The sequence below is a fragment of the Mercenaria mercenaria genome, chromosome 17, assembly GCF_021730395.1.
Source record: "Mercenaria mercenaria strain notata chromosome 17, MADL_Memer_1, whole genome shotgun sequence".
Classification (NCBI taxonomy): domain Eukaryota; kingdom Metazoa; phylum Mollusca; class Bivalvia; order Venerida; family Veneridae; genus Mercenaria; species Mercenaria mercenaria.
This window is the reverse complement of record NC_069377.1, coordinates 5,087,925-5,104,225: the sequence shown is the minus strand read 5'-3', so window position 1 is coordinate 5,104,225 and position 16,301 is coordinate 5,087,925. Positions and strand designations below refer to the sequence as shown.

The 16,301-nt window shown below is 37.7% G+C and overlaps 1 protein-coding gene across 4 annotated transcripts in view; it reads right to left on the bottom strand.

Moving 5' to 3' along the window:
• Positions 1-16,301, bottom strand: part of LOC123536233 (transcriptional activator protein Pur-beta-like) — a 32,706-nt gene that overhangs the window by 12,262 nt on the left and 4,143 nt on the right. Inside the window, exons 3-7 of one of the 4 annotated variants that reach the window (XM_045319221.2) lie at positions 14,614-14,655; positions 11,667-11,711; positions 5,561-5,667; positions 3,108-3,210; positions 817-935 (exon numbers count right to left, since the gene is read on the bottom strand). In XM_045319221.2, coding sequence (XP_045175156.1) covers positions 817-935; positions 3,108-3,210; positions 5,561-5,667; positions 11,667-11,711; positions 14,614-14,655 — 416 coding nt within the window. The remainder of the gene's footprint in view (positions 1-816; positions 936-3,107; positions 3,211-5,560; positions 5,668-11,666; positions 11,712-14,613; positions 14,656-16,301) is intronic. The other 3 variants (XM_053528870.1, XM_053528869.1, XM_053528871.1) reach the window with 3 other exon arrangements.

The following is a 16,301-nucleotide window of genomic DNA, read 5'->3' as shown; positions in this document are numbered from 1 at the left end:
ATGCCTTTTAGTAATAGCTGTATGTACTTGAATGCAAAACTTTAACCAGAATTTTCTAAGTCCAAAAGGAGGCATAATTTGGCCAAAATACATGTCAGAGTTATGGGACTTGACCCAGTGAGGTAGGTAATTGATCTAGAAAAAGAAAAAATAAGTTTCAAATCTATATGCCTTTTAGTAATAGCTGTATGTACTTGCACGCAAAACTTTAACCAAAATTTTTTAAGTACAAAAGGGGGCATAATTTGGCCAAAATGAAGGTCAGAGTTATGGGACTTGGTGCTATCAACTAGTTTTATAACCCCGAAGACACATGTGAAGTTTCAATTCAATATCTGCATCAGTTTTGGAGATAGTAACTTGCATGTAAAACTTTAACCAGAATTTTCTAAGTCCAAAAGGGGGCATAATTTGCTCAAAATACATGTTAGAGTTATGGAACTTGACCCAGTGAGGTAGGTAATTGGCCTAGAAAAAGAATAAATAAGTTTCAAAGCTATATGCCTTTAAATGATAGCTGTATGTACTTGCATGCAAAAACTTAACCAAGGTGTGTCGCCGACGCCAGGGTGAGTAGAATAGCTAGACTATTTTTTGAATAGTCGAGCTAATAAAAATGTAACTTGCAATCCAGAGGTCTTTCAAATCAGTATTGCTAAATTATCAATTTCTTGGCCACACTAGTAAATGCAACTGACTGAATCCTTCATTTTAAGATATCCAACTTCTTAATCTAGACTGACCAATGAGCTGATACAGTAGATTTCCCAGAAATATAACAAAACTGTTTCCTCTGACAATGACCGAAGTACTTACCCTAAGGAACCTTCCTCTCTGATTTTCTTTGAGGTCAAGGTAATATCTCTTGTTGTCTTTTGTCATCATCTCACTCTTCAGTTTACCATCTTCCGGCAAGTTGTCCGGATTTGGCGGACCTGTTAGTCAAAGACAGACAATAAAACTGCTACAATCATATAGAATAAACAAGAGCACCGCCTGTGCCATCGCTCGTCTGCAAGTGCTTGACAATATGTAAGAAAAGAGTTACAGTTCAGATTTTCTAAGTACAAAAAGGGCCGTAACTCTGACAAAATGCAGGTTAGAGTTATGGTTCTTGGCCTATATAGTCAACTAATGATGATAAACAAGTGTGCAAAGTTTAAAATCTATAGCTCTTGTAGTTTTTTAGAAAAGGCGGACCTAAACAAAAAGTTTAACCAACACCGACGATCAAGTGATGACAATACCACTTAGGAATTTTTTTTAAAAATCAGACAAGCTAAAACAGCTACACCTGATGTATTTATGATGTTTGCCTTTTACATGCAAGAATGTATATAACAAGAGCACCGCCTTGCGGGTGCTGACGCTCATCTGATTTTTTTTGTATAATAGAAATATTGTCCTACCCATGATTTTCTAAGTCTAAAAAGGGCCATCACTCTTGCAAAAAGCAGGATAGAGTTATGTTTCTTGATGTACAGTGTCCACTTATGATGGTGAAAAACTGTTGCAAGTTTTAAAGCAATAGCTTTGATAGTTTATGAGAAAAGTTGACTTAAACATAATATTCAACCAAGAAAATGATTTTTCTAAGTCCAAAAGGGGCAATAATTATTGCAAAAAGCAGGATGGAGTTATGTTGCTTGCTGTACAGGGTCAGCTTATGATGGTGAACAAGAGTTGCAAGTTTTAAAGCAATATCTTTGATAGTTTAAGAGAAAAAGTTGACCTAAACATAAAACTTAACCAAGAAATCTGATATTTTCTAAGTCCAAAAGGGGCCATAAATCTTGCAAAAAGCAGGATGGAGTTATGTTTCTTGCTGTACAGGGTCAGCTTATGATGGTGAACAAGTGTTGCAAGTTTTAAAGGAATAGCTTTGATAGTTTAGGATAAAAGCTGACCTAAACATAAAACTTAACCAAGAAAACTGATTTTCTAAGTCCAAAAGGGGCAATAATTCTTGCAAAAAGCAAGATGGAGTTATGTTTCTTGATGTACAGGGTCTGCTTATGATGGTGAACAAGTATTCCAAGTTTCAAAGCAAAAGCTTTGATAGTTTAGGAGAAAAGTTGACCTAAACATAAAACTTAACCAAGAAATCTGATATTTTCTAAGTACAAAAGGGGCCATAAATCTTGCAAAAAGCAAGATGGAGTTATGTTTCTTGCTATACAGGGTGAGCTTATGATGGTGAACAAGTATTCCAAGTTTCAAAGCAATAGCTTTGATAGTTTAGGAGAAAAGCTGACCTAAACATAAAACTTAACCAGGCAACGCCGACGCAGACGCCGACGCCGACAACCGCTCAAGTGATGACAATAACTCATCATTTTTTTTCAAAAAATCAGATGAGCTAAAAATTATGAGATTAACTAGTGCCGTATTACTTAGTTTGTCTGCTGGGCTGCAATTCACAGTGATGCAGACAAAGTCATATGACCACTTTCCAGCTTTTATTGTGCAGGAATTGAATATCCTGGCATAAGTTCAGTTGGCATCTTTGTAAAACACATACCTAAGCTAGATGGATTGCCACAAAGCAAGAAATTTTTTATAATCTCTTTCAACGAGTTTCAAACCCACAGTGGTGATTGATTTGAAGTCAGTGACATGGACAACTCGGCTCCAAATGACTGCGCAGTCTCAATTAACTGCTAGATTGGCAAAACAGACACCGGATTTAGATAATGTGCAAACCTGCAAATCATGCATTGTTTTTAAGAAGTTTTTGTTGATATAAATTCATTTTAGCTAGAGTTCTGATATATATTGTGACATTACAGTGCATGTGTGTTCAGGTTTGAGTGCCATGCTGAACTTTGTGGTCACTAGTGCTGCCTAAATGGAATATCACGCCATAGAAACTGCCATCACTTTCACATTATACTGATACTGGGCTGACCAGTCTTAGTGCTATCCTCTTAATTCTAAGCACCAAGGCAGGAAGGTACTAGGTACCATTTTTCACCTCTTTGGTATGAAGCGGCCAAAGAACCCACAACCTCCCACACTTGAAGCATGTGCTCTACCACTAGGCTACCAAGGCGGTTAAAGTTCCAAGTCAACACCTAACCCAATACATTATAAACAGCAAAACATACCTAGAGAAGAGTAATGATCACTAAACTCTGTGAGGTGGTCTCTGAATTCTGCTGCTGAGGACATGGCCAGGAGGAGACGACTCTTCTTTCCTCCTGCTCCAACCTAAAATACAAGCAGGTAATACTACATACGTGCCACTATCTTAGTTTCACTTAATGAAAAAGACATGTTAGAACCCTTTCTCATCAAGCATACTAGTACTGAAAATACAATAAAATTTTAATATTTTGCAAAACATACATATCTTTTGAGATTTCTTCCGGAACAAAAGCTGTTTGTAAAACATATATGCCCCACACCCCCCATGATGGCCTGTTAGATGAAAGCGGGTTAAGAAACTGGATATGCTGTGACCTTGATATTTGACCAAATCGCCTCAAAAACAAGAGCTGTCTCCATAGGATGACACATGCCCCCGATGGCACTTTAAATGAATAGTTATAGCCGATGTTCGAGTTTAGGACCTTTGACCTACGGAGCTGGGTCTTGCGCGCGACACGTCGTCTTACTGTGTCACACATTTATGCGTAGTTATTTTAAAATCCATGCATGAATGACGAAGATATGGACCGGACACGCCCATCAATGCACTATCATGAAAAAAGACCTTTAACATCTAAGTGTGACCTTGACCTTTGAGCTACGGACCTGGGTCTTGCGCATGACACGTCGTCTTACTGTGGTACACATTCATGCCAAGTTATTTGAAAATCCATCTATCGATGACAAAGATATGGACCGGCCACGCCCATCAATGCACTATCCCTTAATGTCTAAGTGTGACCTTGACCTTTGAGATACGGACCTGGGTCTTGCGCGCGACACGTCGTCTTACTGTGGTACACATTCATGCCAAGGTATTTGAAAATCCATCCATCGATGACAAAGATATGGACCGGACACACCCATCAATGCACTATCCCTTAATGTCTAAGTGTGACCTTGACCTTTGAGGTACGGACCTGGGTCTTGCGCGCGACACGTCGTCTTACTGTGGTACACATTCATGCCAAGGTATTTGAAAATCCATCCATCGATGACAAAGATATGGACCGGACACACCCATCAATGCACTATCCCTTAATGTCTAAGTGTGACCTTGACCTTTGAGGTACGGACCTGGGTCTTGCGCGCGACACGTCGTCTTACTGTGGTACACATTCATGCCAAGTTATTTGAAAATCCATCCATCGCTGACAAAGATATGGACCGGACACGCCCATCAATGCAATAACCTTTAATGTCTAAGTGTGACCTTGACCTTTGAGCTACGGACCTGGGTCTTGCGCGCGACACGTCGTCTTACTGTGGTACACATTCATGCCAAGTTATTTGAAAATCCATCCATCGATGACAAAGATATGGACTGGACACGAAAAATGTGGACAGACCGACGACAGACGGTTCAAAAACTATATGCCTCCCTTCGGGGGCATAACAAAAGAGGTCATCTACTGACTACAGGCAACCATCTTTTGAAGACCTGACAGCTAAAGAGATCTTTAATTATGGAGCAGAATCTGTTTCAGTCTAAAGGTCACCTCTACCTTTGACCTAACCTCAATAATAATAGATGTCCTAAAATGACAACTGACAATCATCCTAATAAGTTTGAAAAACATTGTAGGCCAAAGCATTCTTTACTTATTGAGCCAAAACATTTTTAGTGTTGCAGTCAGTGTGACATAGATCTTTGACCTCCAAAACAAAAAGGGCCGTGCCATGGGAAAACCAACATAGTGGCTTTGCGACCAGCATGGATCCAGACCAGCCTGCGCATCCACGCAGTCTGGTCAGGATCCATGCTGTTCGCTTTCAAAGCATATTGCAATTAGGGAAACTGTTGGCGAACAGCATGGATCCTGACCAGACTGCGCGGCTGCGCAGGCTGGTCTGGATCCATGCTGGTCGCACTGCCACTATGTTGGTTTTCTCATGGGCCTGGCACGGCTCAAATGGGTCATCTACTGAATCGCAAGCAATCATCCTCTGAAGTTTGACAACTGTTGGTCAAAGCAATCTTTAGTTACTGAAAGGGAACTGTTTTCAATTTTGACGTCACTGTGACTTTGACCTATTGACCCCCAAAACAGTAAGGTCACCTACTGACAAGAGGCAATTATCAAATAAAGTTTGACCACAGTGAAACCAAGCATTCTCTATTTACTGATCAGAAAGCAAGACAGACTGACAGACAATGAGCAAATCAATATACACCATCTTCTTTGAAAGTTAGCAGGCATGAATATAAAACAGCAAGCTCAAGTAGCTCACCTAGGGAGGATTTTGACCATTGACCTTAACCTTAAAATACGAAGAGATAGGTAATCGGGGAATCATAAAAGTACAATTAAGTGATGAAGCATTTCTTTATGATCTGTCAATATCCTGGTAAATTAGAACATCTAATTCACACAGAAGCTTGCATTCCGTGGTATAAAGATCAATATACCTCAGCAATTTTGATGAAGCGTCCACGCCTGTTTTGTTTCACATCTAGGTAGAACCGTTTTGATTGTATGGTCAGCGTCCTTGTAGCCAACTCTTGTTCTCCAGACACTGAAATTATAAAATAACGGTTTGTTTAACCTTTAGCCTGCTGGCGGCGAATATTTCTGCCTTTGCGACCAGTGCAGACCAAAATCAGCCTGCACATCCGTGCAGGCTGATCATGGTCTGCACTGTTCGCTATTCAGTCAGTAAATTTTCAACAAACACCCCTTCAAATAATAAATGGTATTGCCCAAATTGAATGATGGACCATTCCATTTTAGAAATTTAGCAGGCTAAGGGTTAAAGCATTCATCAGAAAGTTAATTAGGCCATAATGAATGAATTACTTGTTAATCATCGCTGCCTGTCCCTATTTTTCACTCTACTTTTTATATCTAACAAGCAAATTCGATGAATTGGAATCCCTCGCCGAAAGGGTCAGAGTTGAGGAACGGCAAAAAAATATATCCAGGAAAAAGTTAAGAATGTTACCAAGAAGCAAATAATTTCATTAGTCAAAATCAAATTAAAAGAAAATGAATGGTTTGTTTGGGTGTAGGTACACAACATCACATGTTTAATGAAACTCTTCCAATTGGTTGGTTTGTTATGTACAGATCTGTGGATTTTTAAACAATTAAAGGGCAATAACTATATGGAAAATTGACCAATCGAAAAAAAAAACTTGTAGGGCATAGTCGCAGTATCTTGGTTCATGTCTATTTCAAGTTTGATGAAATTCTACCCGCTAGTTACTGAGAAATGGCTACAGACGGGCATTTTTCATTAAATCAAGGGCAATAACTCTGAGGCAAATTGACCTATCAAAAAAAACAACTTGACGGGCATCAGACGGGCATTTTTCATTAAATCAAGGGCAATAACTCTGAGGCAAATTGACCTATCAAAAAAAAAAAACTTGACGGGCATCAGCACAGTATCTTGGTTCATGTCTATTTCAAATTTGATGAAATTCTACCTGTTAGTTACTGAGAAATGGCTGCAGACGGACATTTCTTATTAAATCAAGGGCAATAACTCTGAGGGAAACTGACCAATCAAAATAAAAAACTTGACGGGCATCATCGCAGTATGTTGGTTCATGTTTATTTCAAGTTTCATGAAATTCTACCAAGTAGTTACTGAGAAATGGCTGCGGATGGACGGACTGACGGACAACGCCATTTCAATACCCACCTCCCGATTTCATCGGCGGGGGATAATAAAAATATCCAGCCTGATAACAGACTTGGCCACAGGGCTTTTCATCAGGAAATTGGGAAGAGGCCCCGGTCTTTCAAATTGGGAAATTCATACGCGATAATTGCTCATTTTGGGAAAAGAGCATTTTATTGAAACAAGGGCCTTTTTTCCTTCTGCAAAAGAGGAATATAACAGAGGACACAATTTGGTGGTTTCCTAATCATAAATGAGCTCACTGCTTCCAATTGGGAAGTGGCCAAATATCGGCCTCTGTTATATAAGGATGAAAAGCCCTGGGCCAAGACATTATGCTCATAAATTTTGTGGTCCAGTTGCTGTTTGTTTGAGAAGAACTGCTCAAGTTAGAGGGTGGACATTGTCAATCTGAGAAACTTGAGGGACCATAACTATAGAAAGACTTTGGAACATTTAGCTAGTTGTTGAATATGTCTGAGATATGATGCCCATGAACATTGTGACAAAGTTTTGTGAATACTAAATAAGGACACTGTCAATTTTCACAATTTTTAGTAATCTACTGGCTGAAACTCTAGAGCCACTGGGCCAATCCACTGGTTAATGAACATGGCCAAAGTATTATGCCTATAAATATTGTAAACAAACACTTAATAAGAACTGCTCATTTAGAAAGTGGGTAACGCCCACAGCTGATCACATGTCTTGTTCATGAGGCATAAAAAATTTCAAGATTTTGTTCTTTAATTAAAGTTCATCATTCTTGTGACCTTATACAAATTTAATTGTAAGAAATAAAACACAAAACTTGAGATTGCTTTTGAAAACACAACTTCATTTACATGAAAGAATAAAAGCACAGACAATATCTGGGCATTATACAAAGACATGTGGTGGAAGACGGACAAACATAACTCTTTAGCAGTACTATGTTTGTGACATAAACATATTTTTAATGAAAATAGGAAGGAAAATCATTAACAATAAAATGAATGCAAAGGTGACGCTGACACCAGGGCGAGTACAATAGTCACCCTTATACTTCAGTTAGCCTGGCTGAAAACTGTGTCACGAAAAAAAGAGGAAAATAATGTTAATATTCACTTTTACAATGTACATAATGTTTATATAAATAATGAGCAATGACTTTTGTGTAACAAGCAGACCTTAGCCCTATGCGAAATACAAAAAAGTTTCGTTGTTGACTCAATGTTGAGCGAACAAGAGTTTTAGCTGAGGAACTATATACTCTGGCACACCAACTAAGATCACTTAGTGTTTTGTATTTAAAATAAAATAAACATATCTTTGGAATACAAAACAACAAGCCACAAGGTACAATTTCATGACAGAGGCTCCAACTTTCTTATGTTTTTCTAAATTTAATTAAGCTATTTTCTCAAGTAAAGTTCTGATATCATTTCTGTACTGACAGTAGCTAATTAGACTTGAGCAGATGTAGTGTACACCATGAAGGGAAGAGATAAGATGTAGTATTTTGAAACAGTTTTAAAAGTCAATTACTTTCAAAGCAGGCAAGAAATAGCCATCATAATCTGCATACAGAAACAAAAAGAATGTCTTCCCTACCATATTTTTTGTTAAACTTAAGTCTACAAAGTAAAAGCTGCTGACAGTTATGCATGTCATACTGGTATTAAAAGTAACAAAATCATAAGCCAATTTCTGCTACTGGAGTTAAGAGGATAATCTGTAAATAAAATCCTTTGAAGTTCAATTCAACTTTTGGCTAACTAAAATAACACCCTGAAATCACATTAAATAATCAATGTTCATGTGATTTTGTTAGTAAATGTTTACAGAAACATTACCTATATGTTCTGACTGATCACATTTAATGTGTATTAATCATTGTTAAGTAACATGTATAGTACTCGTATAATAAATCACCGTACTATGGAAAGGTTGCACCGTCATAGAATTTAATGTAGTGTCCTACAAGTTTCTGGAATTTCTACTGGTCAAAAGACGTAACATGCTGCACCAACATATTCCATAATTATAATATAGCTGTTTGCGATACAAGTTTTAAATAAAACAAAATGACTGCCACAATGGTGTTAAAGTCGGACTAAAGGAAATCGTCACTGAAATACTGAACTGCAGCATACTCGGCAATAAAAATTTGTTACACTGTTTACAGGTGACATGATACAGCATACGTATGTACATCTTGTAGGAAATCCTTTCAGGCGGATGTCTGATATCAAATTCATGAACCTAAGTCTGCTGGCGGCAAGTGGTTTTGCCTTTGTGACCGGTGCAAACCAAGATCAGCCTGTACATCTGTGCAGGCTGATCATGGTCTGCACTGCTCGCTATTCAGTCAGTAAATTTACAGTGAACACCTCTGTGAATAAGAAGTGGCACTGCCCAAATTGAATGATGGACCAGTCCACTTACGAAATTTAGCAGGGTAAAGGTTAAAAGGAATATCCTGTACTTGCAGTACCCTGCATACCCTTCAACTAATAACCTTCAGCAGAAAACCCTCAACTTGACACAAATGTAAAGAGCTTCTCACAATCTGTTTGTCATGCTGTTAGTAGTAATACGCTGATTAACAACATTATCAACAAAACACCATTAAATGTTGTCAACAAAATTTTTATCAGCTGATGCACTTTGATGTTTAACAGTTTTGTCTCTTGATTTTTGCTACTATTAATCAATGATCTGTGCAGGCTGACCATGGTCTGCAGTGTTCGCTATTCAGTCAGTAAATTTTCAGTGAACATCCTTTTGAATAATAAATGGTACTGCTCAAATTGAATTTATAGAAATTTAACAGGCTAAAGGTTACTCTGACTAAAGAATGCAAAGATTTTGTCTGATTCCCAACACTAGTTGTCAGTAAATTTATACCACGGGCATGATTTTCATTGCTATAAAGCCAAAGGATAACTTTAAAAAGAGCAGAAGGTTAAGCTGAAAGAACAAAATAAATGCCATTTTGCAGATGTTAGTGTTTTCAGAAATGTTTACGTATGTCATACATTGTTTTGTATTGTTCATTAGTATTCAATAACATACTTTAATGTGAAGGTTAGATACAATTTACCATGCAATGCATCATAATTAACCTAAACATTCAATGGCGGATGACATTTTCTAAATAAGTAGTTGGAAGGACAACATAATCTACGATTTGAAAATGCTTACCATTTTACCAAAATAAAATGTAGGAAACCAGGAGACTGGGTGAGGAGGAAAAGCAATAGGTTATCAGAAAATCTGAGAAACAATATATGTTAGTGGGAGAAATAAAAAAAAAAAATAATAAGCAATTTCTTTTTGTGAGGCCTTGGAGAACAGGATGGAGTGTAATGTTTCCGTGGAAAGGACAATAATAGGAGTTGGAAGTGGGGCAAGCGGGATACTGGTTAACATTAACATAAGTGAAACTGGGAATCCCGATTATTGAGGTACAGGGCCCATAAACAGAATAATGTCTGCCCCATATTAAGATCAATCCTAATGTTTGTTAAAGTCAAGTTTACACTAATTTATTTCAGTGTGATTGTGATGAAAGCTTGATGCTTACTTTAATGCTCTCACATCAGCTTCCGGAAAACAACAGTACTGGTGTTATTTTAGAAGGTATGGTCTTGACCAGTAGGGCTTGAACCCATGACCTCTGAATTGAGCAGATGACATCCTAACCATTATACCACCATTATGAAGTTTGGTGATCATAGGGGCAGTAGTTAAAGAAGATATAATGAAAATGAGAAGCTTACCATAAAACTTGAACCAGCATTATTACAACATTTAAGTTATGAAGCTAACAGTAAAATTAAGAAACTTATGCATAAAACTTTAACTTGAATAAGGCTTAGGTGAGTACAATAGCTCTTATTTTTTGAACAGCTGGGCTAAAAAATCTTTTCATTTCTTTTTTATGCAGTCTCACAGAAATCTGCACAACTGTTCTTTTTTAATACAACAGCTGTCCGTAAGAAAGCACACTTGACTTTTCTCAGTGCTTGACTCTGAATAAGAGCTTTGCCAGTAAACATTTTATGATACCTTAACCAAAAAATTCTAAGTTAAAAAGGGACATAACTCTGTCAAAAGTCAATATCAGAGTTATGGGTATTGTTTCTCCTGGTGAAAACTTTGATAGTTAATAACTGTTTTAAGTTTCAAGTCAAAAGCTTCGATAGTAACAGAGATATTTGACTTTATCAAAAACTTTAACCAAAAAAGTCTAAGTTAAAAAGGGCCGACACTTTATCAGAATTAAAATCAGAGTTATGAGAATTGTTTCTCCTGGTGCAGACTTTGATAATATAATGTAAATAACATTTTAAGTTTCAAGTCAATAGCTTTGACAGTAACAGATATCTGACTTTATCAAAAACTTTATTCAACGGCAATGCCGATGACAGGGCGAGTGCAATAGCTCTACTTTTTCTTCGAAAAGTCGAGCTAAAAATGATTGCTGGCCTTACACACGACAGTCATCTGAAGGACAATGAGTGTTGTTTCTTTCAAATGCTGGCCTTTGGTGCCTGATAAGCTAAAACTGTAAAAAGCCTAAAAGAAGTTTCATTCAAGTAGGCATAATGAAATTCTTATAAAAGATTTAATATATGTGAAGTCTTGATGCAACCAATAACTGTTACTTGACTCCATATACATAAAAATCGCTGTTCAAGAGTTTGTGCTATTGACTGGCTCAATTAGCTCAACATTAAATTTTGCTAAAACTTTAAAACTGATTAAGACATCATGTCACACAGGGAAAAAGTACAAAGAATTCAGGTTACCCAAAATAACTCAACAGAAAACTGAAATTCAACTGCTAACATTTCTTACAAGAAAATAAACTTGTTCTAAACATTATGGACCTAAAAACTTACAAATTTCATACGAGCTGTGGCTATCAGAAAGTCTGACCTTCACTTCTGAAAATAAAACCCTTACCGTCCTTAGCATTTCTTGTATTAAAATGCAGTTGGAAGGACAGTGCACATGACTATTCTAAAGATGAATGGAAACAAAGGAGTGTAATGACGGAACACATAGAATGCGATTGAAAAATTATAGGAAGATTTTGGCCTAAAATAAAGGACCGTTTCTTTCTACTTTGACACAGGTGCCCAACTCCCACTTGTCACTGTACATTGTTTCATGACTCTATGTGAAATATTTTTAAGATATATGCAACACAAACTTTTAAGCACTTTATGTGTATTTTTTTTTTTTATTTCTGCACAATGCTCTTGTATTTAAAGTTGCCACTATGTGCATACAGGAAAAAGTGACCATAACCCTTGGTTGCCATTTTTTGGTGAATCATGATCGTTTGAACAATCTTTATACAGTCACCCGAGGAACATTTTTATGATGTATTACTTTAATATCAGACTACAGGTTTGGGAAAAGCGGAGTCATTTGAAAAAATTTTCATATTTTTTTATCTCTGCTGGCCCCATATGTGCAATCAGGCAGAACCATTTGAACAATTTTTGAAGACAACCACCCAAAGACCCCAGGCCAAGTTTCACCGATTTCCAACAAAATGGTTTCTGAACACAGGTCATTTGACGAAAATGTCAAAGTAAGGACAATGATCAGCAAGTGAACACAATAGCTCATTTTTTTTGGTGCTCTGGTAAGCTCAAAATATAACCATCACACCTTAACAATGCCTGACAAAGTTAGCAACCTGAAAGCAACTGATATACTGAAGCATCTAGTGGCTAGTACAATAACGCTCCTTATTTCTAGAGTAGTCCTGCTAAAAACTACTCTTTTATACCCGTTACCTTGTTACACATCTGTAAACAAGAAAACTCTTTGAACTTAGTATGCTGCCTCCTTTCTCGGTGCTGTTCTGATACAACATTTTAAGCAAAAGCCTTAGACAATATATACATTTCAGTAAGTCTATGTTCTTTCCCCTGTATCATGCCAATTGTCTTCAAAATAGGTACTTTTAACCCTTACCCAGCTAAATTTCTATAATGAACTTGTCCATCTTTCAATTTGGACAGTACCATTAACTGTTAAAAGGGGTGCTTTCCAAAAAGATACTGACTGAATGGCGAACAGTGCAGACTATGATCAGAGGTGGCAATGTGGAGTTTTGCTCTATGGTGATCATCTCCGACATCTGCATATACCTTAAATCAAAGTTTTGAGTCAGTTACTTTAACAGTTCTTAAGTTGTGTTCCAGACACGACATCTGAACTCTGACTTTGAACAACTGATCAAGTTCATGCGCGATGCAAATCGACATTACCACCAATCCATATGTCATCTTTGATGTAAACAACTTGAATGGTTATTAAGTTACTCTCTGGATATAGATTACGATGGACAGATTTTACCCCTCAATTTGTGACCTTGACCTTTGACCTACTGATACAATTAATGCATTCTGCATATCGTCTGATCCCCACTTACCAATAATCAAAGTTTGAGGTCAATACCTTGAAGGGTTATGAAGTTATGCACCACACACAAAATATTATGGATAAATATTACCTCTGAGCTCAATTTGTGACCTTGACCTTAGACCTACCAACCTAGTTCAGGCACACTGCTCATCACCACTCACCAACATGCTAAGTTTAAATAACTTGAATGATTATAAGTAATTCCCTGGACACAAACTATCATGTATAGATGGATAGACACATGCAATATTAAATGAAACATACAATTTTTTTAAAATGGGCATACAAAAAAATGTTTGGGCAAGCAAAAGTAACAGTTAATTTACCCTTTAGAGCCATGCTGAGCTGAAACATCCAACAAGCCAACAACTAACCAATTATAATTTATTTTCATATCTTACCATACTGATGAACTGCCATAACTGATTAGGAAAATTAATTTTACTTACTGGCATGCACCGACTCTGCAGATTAAAGCCTGCGAAGAGATATCTTAAAAGAGGAATGTTCAGGAATGCTATTAGCTCTGAAAATTGCTTTCCAAAAAGCATGACTTGCATTCAATCTTAATTCCAAGGCTGAGTATCTAGAAAAATCAATCAATTAATGCTATCTTACTGTGCACAGGTAGCTTATGTTAATAGCCTTTCAGTTTCTAGAATACATTAAAGAGAAGGATAGGAGTTGTCTTACAAAAAAGACAATAAACAGATAGTAAATTCCACATTCAATTTACTCTTAAAGATTTTTCAGACTACCACCCCACCTCCCACAACAGCTAGTTGCAGTTGAACTTCCTTAGAGCAAAGCTACTACTCTCAAACCGATTTATTAACACAGTAAAAAAGGTCAATAATAAGGTAACATCTAGATCTTCTACTTAATCTTTACCCTGCTAAATTTGATTATGTCTATCATGAACTTGTCCATCTTTCACTTTGGACAGTACCATTAACTGTTAAAAGGGGTGCTTACCAAAAAAAAAAACAGACTAAATGGTGAACAGTGCAGACCATGATCGGACTGTATGGATGGATGTGCACTGTGCAGGCTGATCTTGGTCTGCACTGGTCACAAAGGCAGAATCACTTGCCACCAGCAGGCAAAGGGTTAAAATACTACTAGCCTGCATGCACCATACATTGGCATGAACTTAAGAAAATTTTCAATATAATTATACAGTACAATATTTGCCCCATTAAAGCAAAAAGGTACCAAGTGTTGATAATTAAAGAAGGTTATGGTATGGTACCTTTTTGCAATAAGGGGACAAGTTATTTATGTGTGTAATAATAATGTAGTACCATACTGTGTCACAATGAAAAAGGCAGCATACTAAATTAATGAGCTATATAAATGGACCCATTGCTCCAAGCTATAATGTGTTTTGGAAAAGATACGTACCATTATCATCCTCATGCTTTGCGCTGGCGGCGTCCTCTTTGCCTACACCACCAATGAGAAGATAAAATAAGGTGGATATATATATACAATTTTACATGGGAACAGTTAAAACAATTGGCACAGTGAAACACATTTTCAACATCTAAACATCAACAATTGTGTGCAGCTTTTCTTTAATGATGGCACTTCAAACAGACACGTGGCAAATTTAAAATCTTTCCTTCCTGCAAAACATACTTAACTTGATTATACTCACAGCCTACACATTTGTTAAACAATTCTTAGACTATAGGATTAGTTAAGTAATATATGTATAATTCTTTAACACTGCATTGCAATTTTCCAACTTTTTTTTTCAAATTCTAGTAAATTGAACTTGCATGCAGCATAATGAATGCCTCCAAGCGGTAAGCACCATGAATATAGTTTACACAAGAATAAATAAACTTCCATATTACCTTAGGATGGGGTGGGGGTGAGATCTCTGTAGGGGCAGTGGTATGGATACTATTAAACCTCTGACATTAAGAAACACAAAAGAAAAGAAACTGAGAGAACAAGAGCTGTCACTTACGGTGACAAATGCCCCCGCAGCACCTTGACCTTTGACCTGGTGACCCCAAAGTCAGTAGGGGTGGTGTACTCAGTAAGTACTATCAGCATGTGAAGTTCGAAGGTCCTGAATGAAGTGGTTTGCATGTAAAGTGCCTTCATGCAAAAAGTTAACGTTGGCCCCTGTGACCTTGACCTTCGACCTGGTGACCCCAAAGTCAGTAGAGTTGGTGTACTCATAAAGTACTATCAGCATGTAAAGTTTGAAGGTCCTGGGTGACGTGGTTCGCAAGAAAAGTGCCTTCATGCAAAAGTTAACGTTGGCCCCTGTGACCTTGACCTTTGACCTGGTGACCCCAAAGTCAGTAGGGGTGGTGTACTCAATAAGTACTATCAGCATGTGAAGTTTGAAGGTCCTGGGTGTAGTGGTTAGCGAGTAAAGTGCCTTCATGCAAAAAGTTAACGTTGTCCCCTGTGACCTTGACCTTCGACCTGGTGACCCCAAAGTCAGTAGGGGTGGTGTACTCAATAAGTGCTATCAGCAAGTGAAGTTTGAAGGTCGTGGGTGCAGCGGTTCGCGAGTAAAGTGCCTTCATGCAAAAAGTTAACGTTGGCCCCTGTGACCTTGACCTTCGACCTGGTGACCCCAAAGTCAGTACGGGTGGTGTACTCAAAAAGTACTATCAGCACGTGAAGGTGCAGTGGTTCGCGAGTAAAGTGCCTTCATGCAAAAAGTTAACGTTGGCCCCTGTGACCTTGACCTTTGACCTGGTGACCCCAAAGTCAGTAGGGGTGGTGTACTCAATAAGTACTATCAGCAAGTGAAGTTTGAAGGTCCTGGGTGAAGTGGTTCGCAAGAAAAGTGCCTTCATGCAAAAAGTTAACGTTGGCCCCTGTGACCTTGACCTTTGACCTGGTGACCCCAAAGTCAGTAGGGGTGGTGTACTCAATAAGTACTATCAGCATGTGAAGTTTGAAGGTCCTGGGTGCAGTGGTTCGCGAGTAAAGTGCCTTCATGCAAAAAGTTAACGTTGTGACTAACGAACGAACGAACGAACGGACAGACAGTTGAAAACTAATATGCCTCCCTTCAAGGGCATAAAAATGTTTTTTGGGGAGAGGGGGAATGGGGTAGG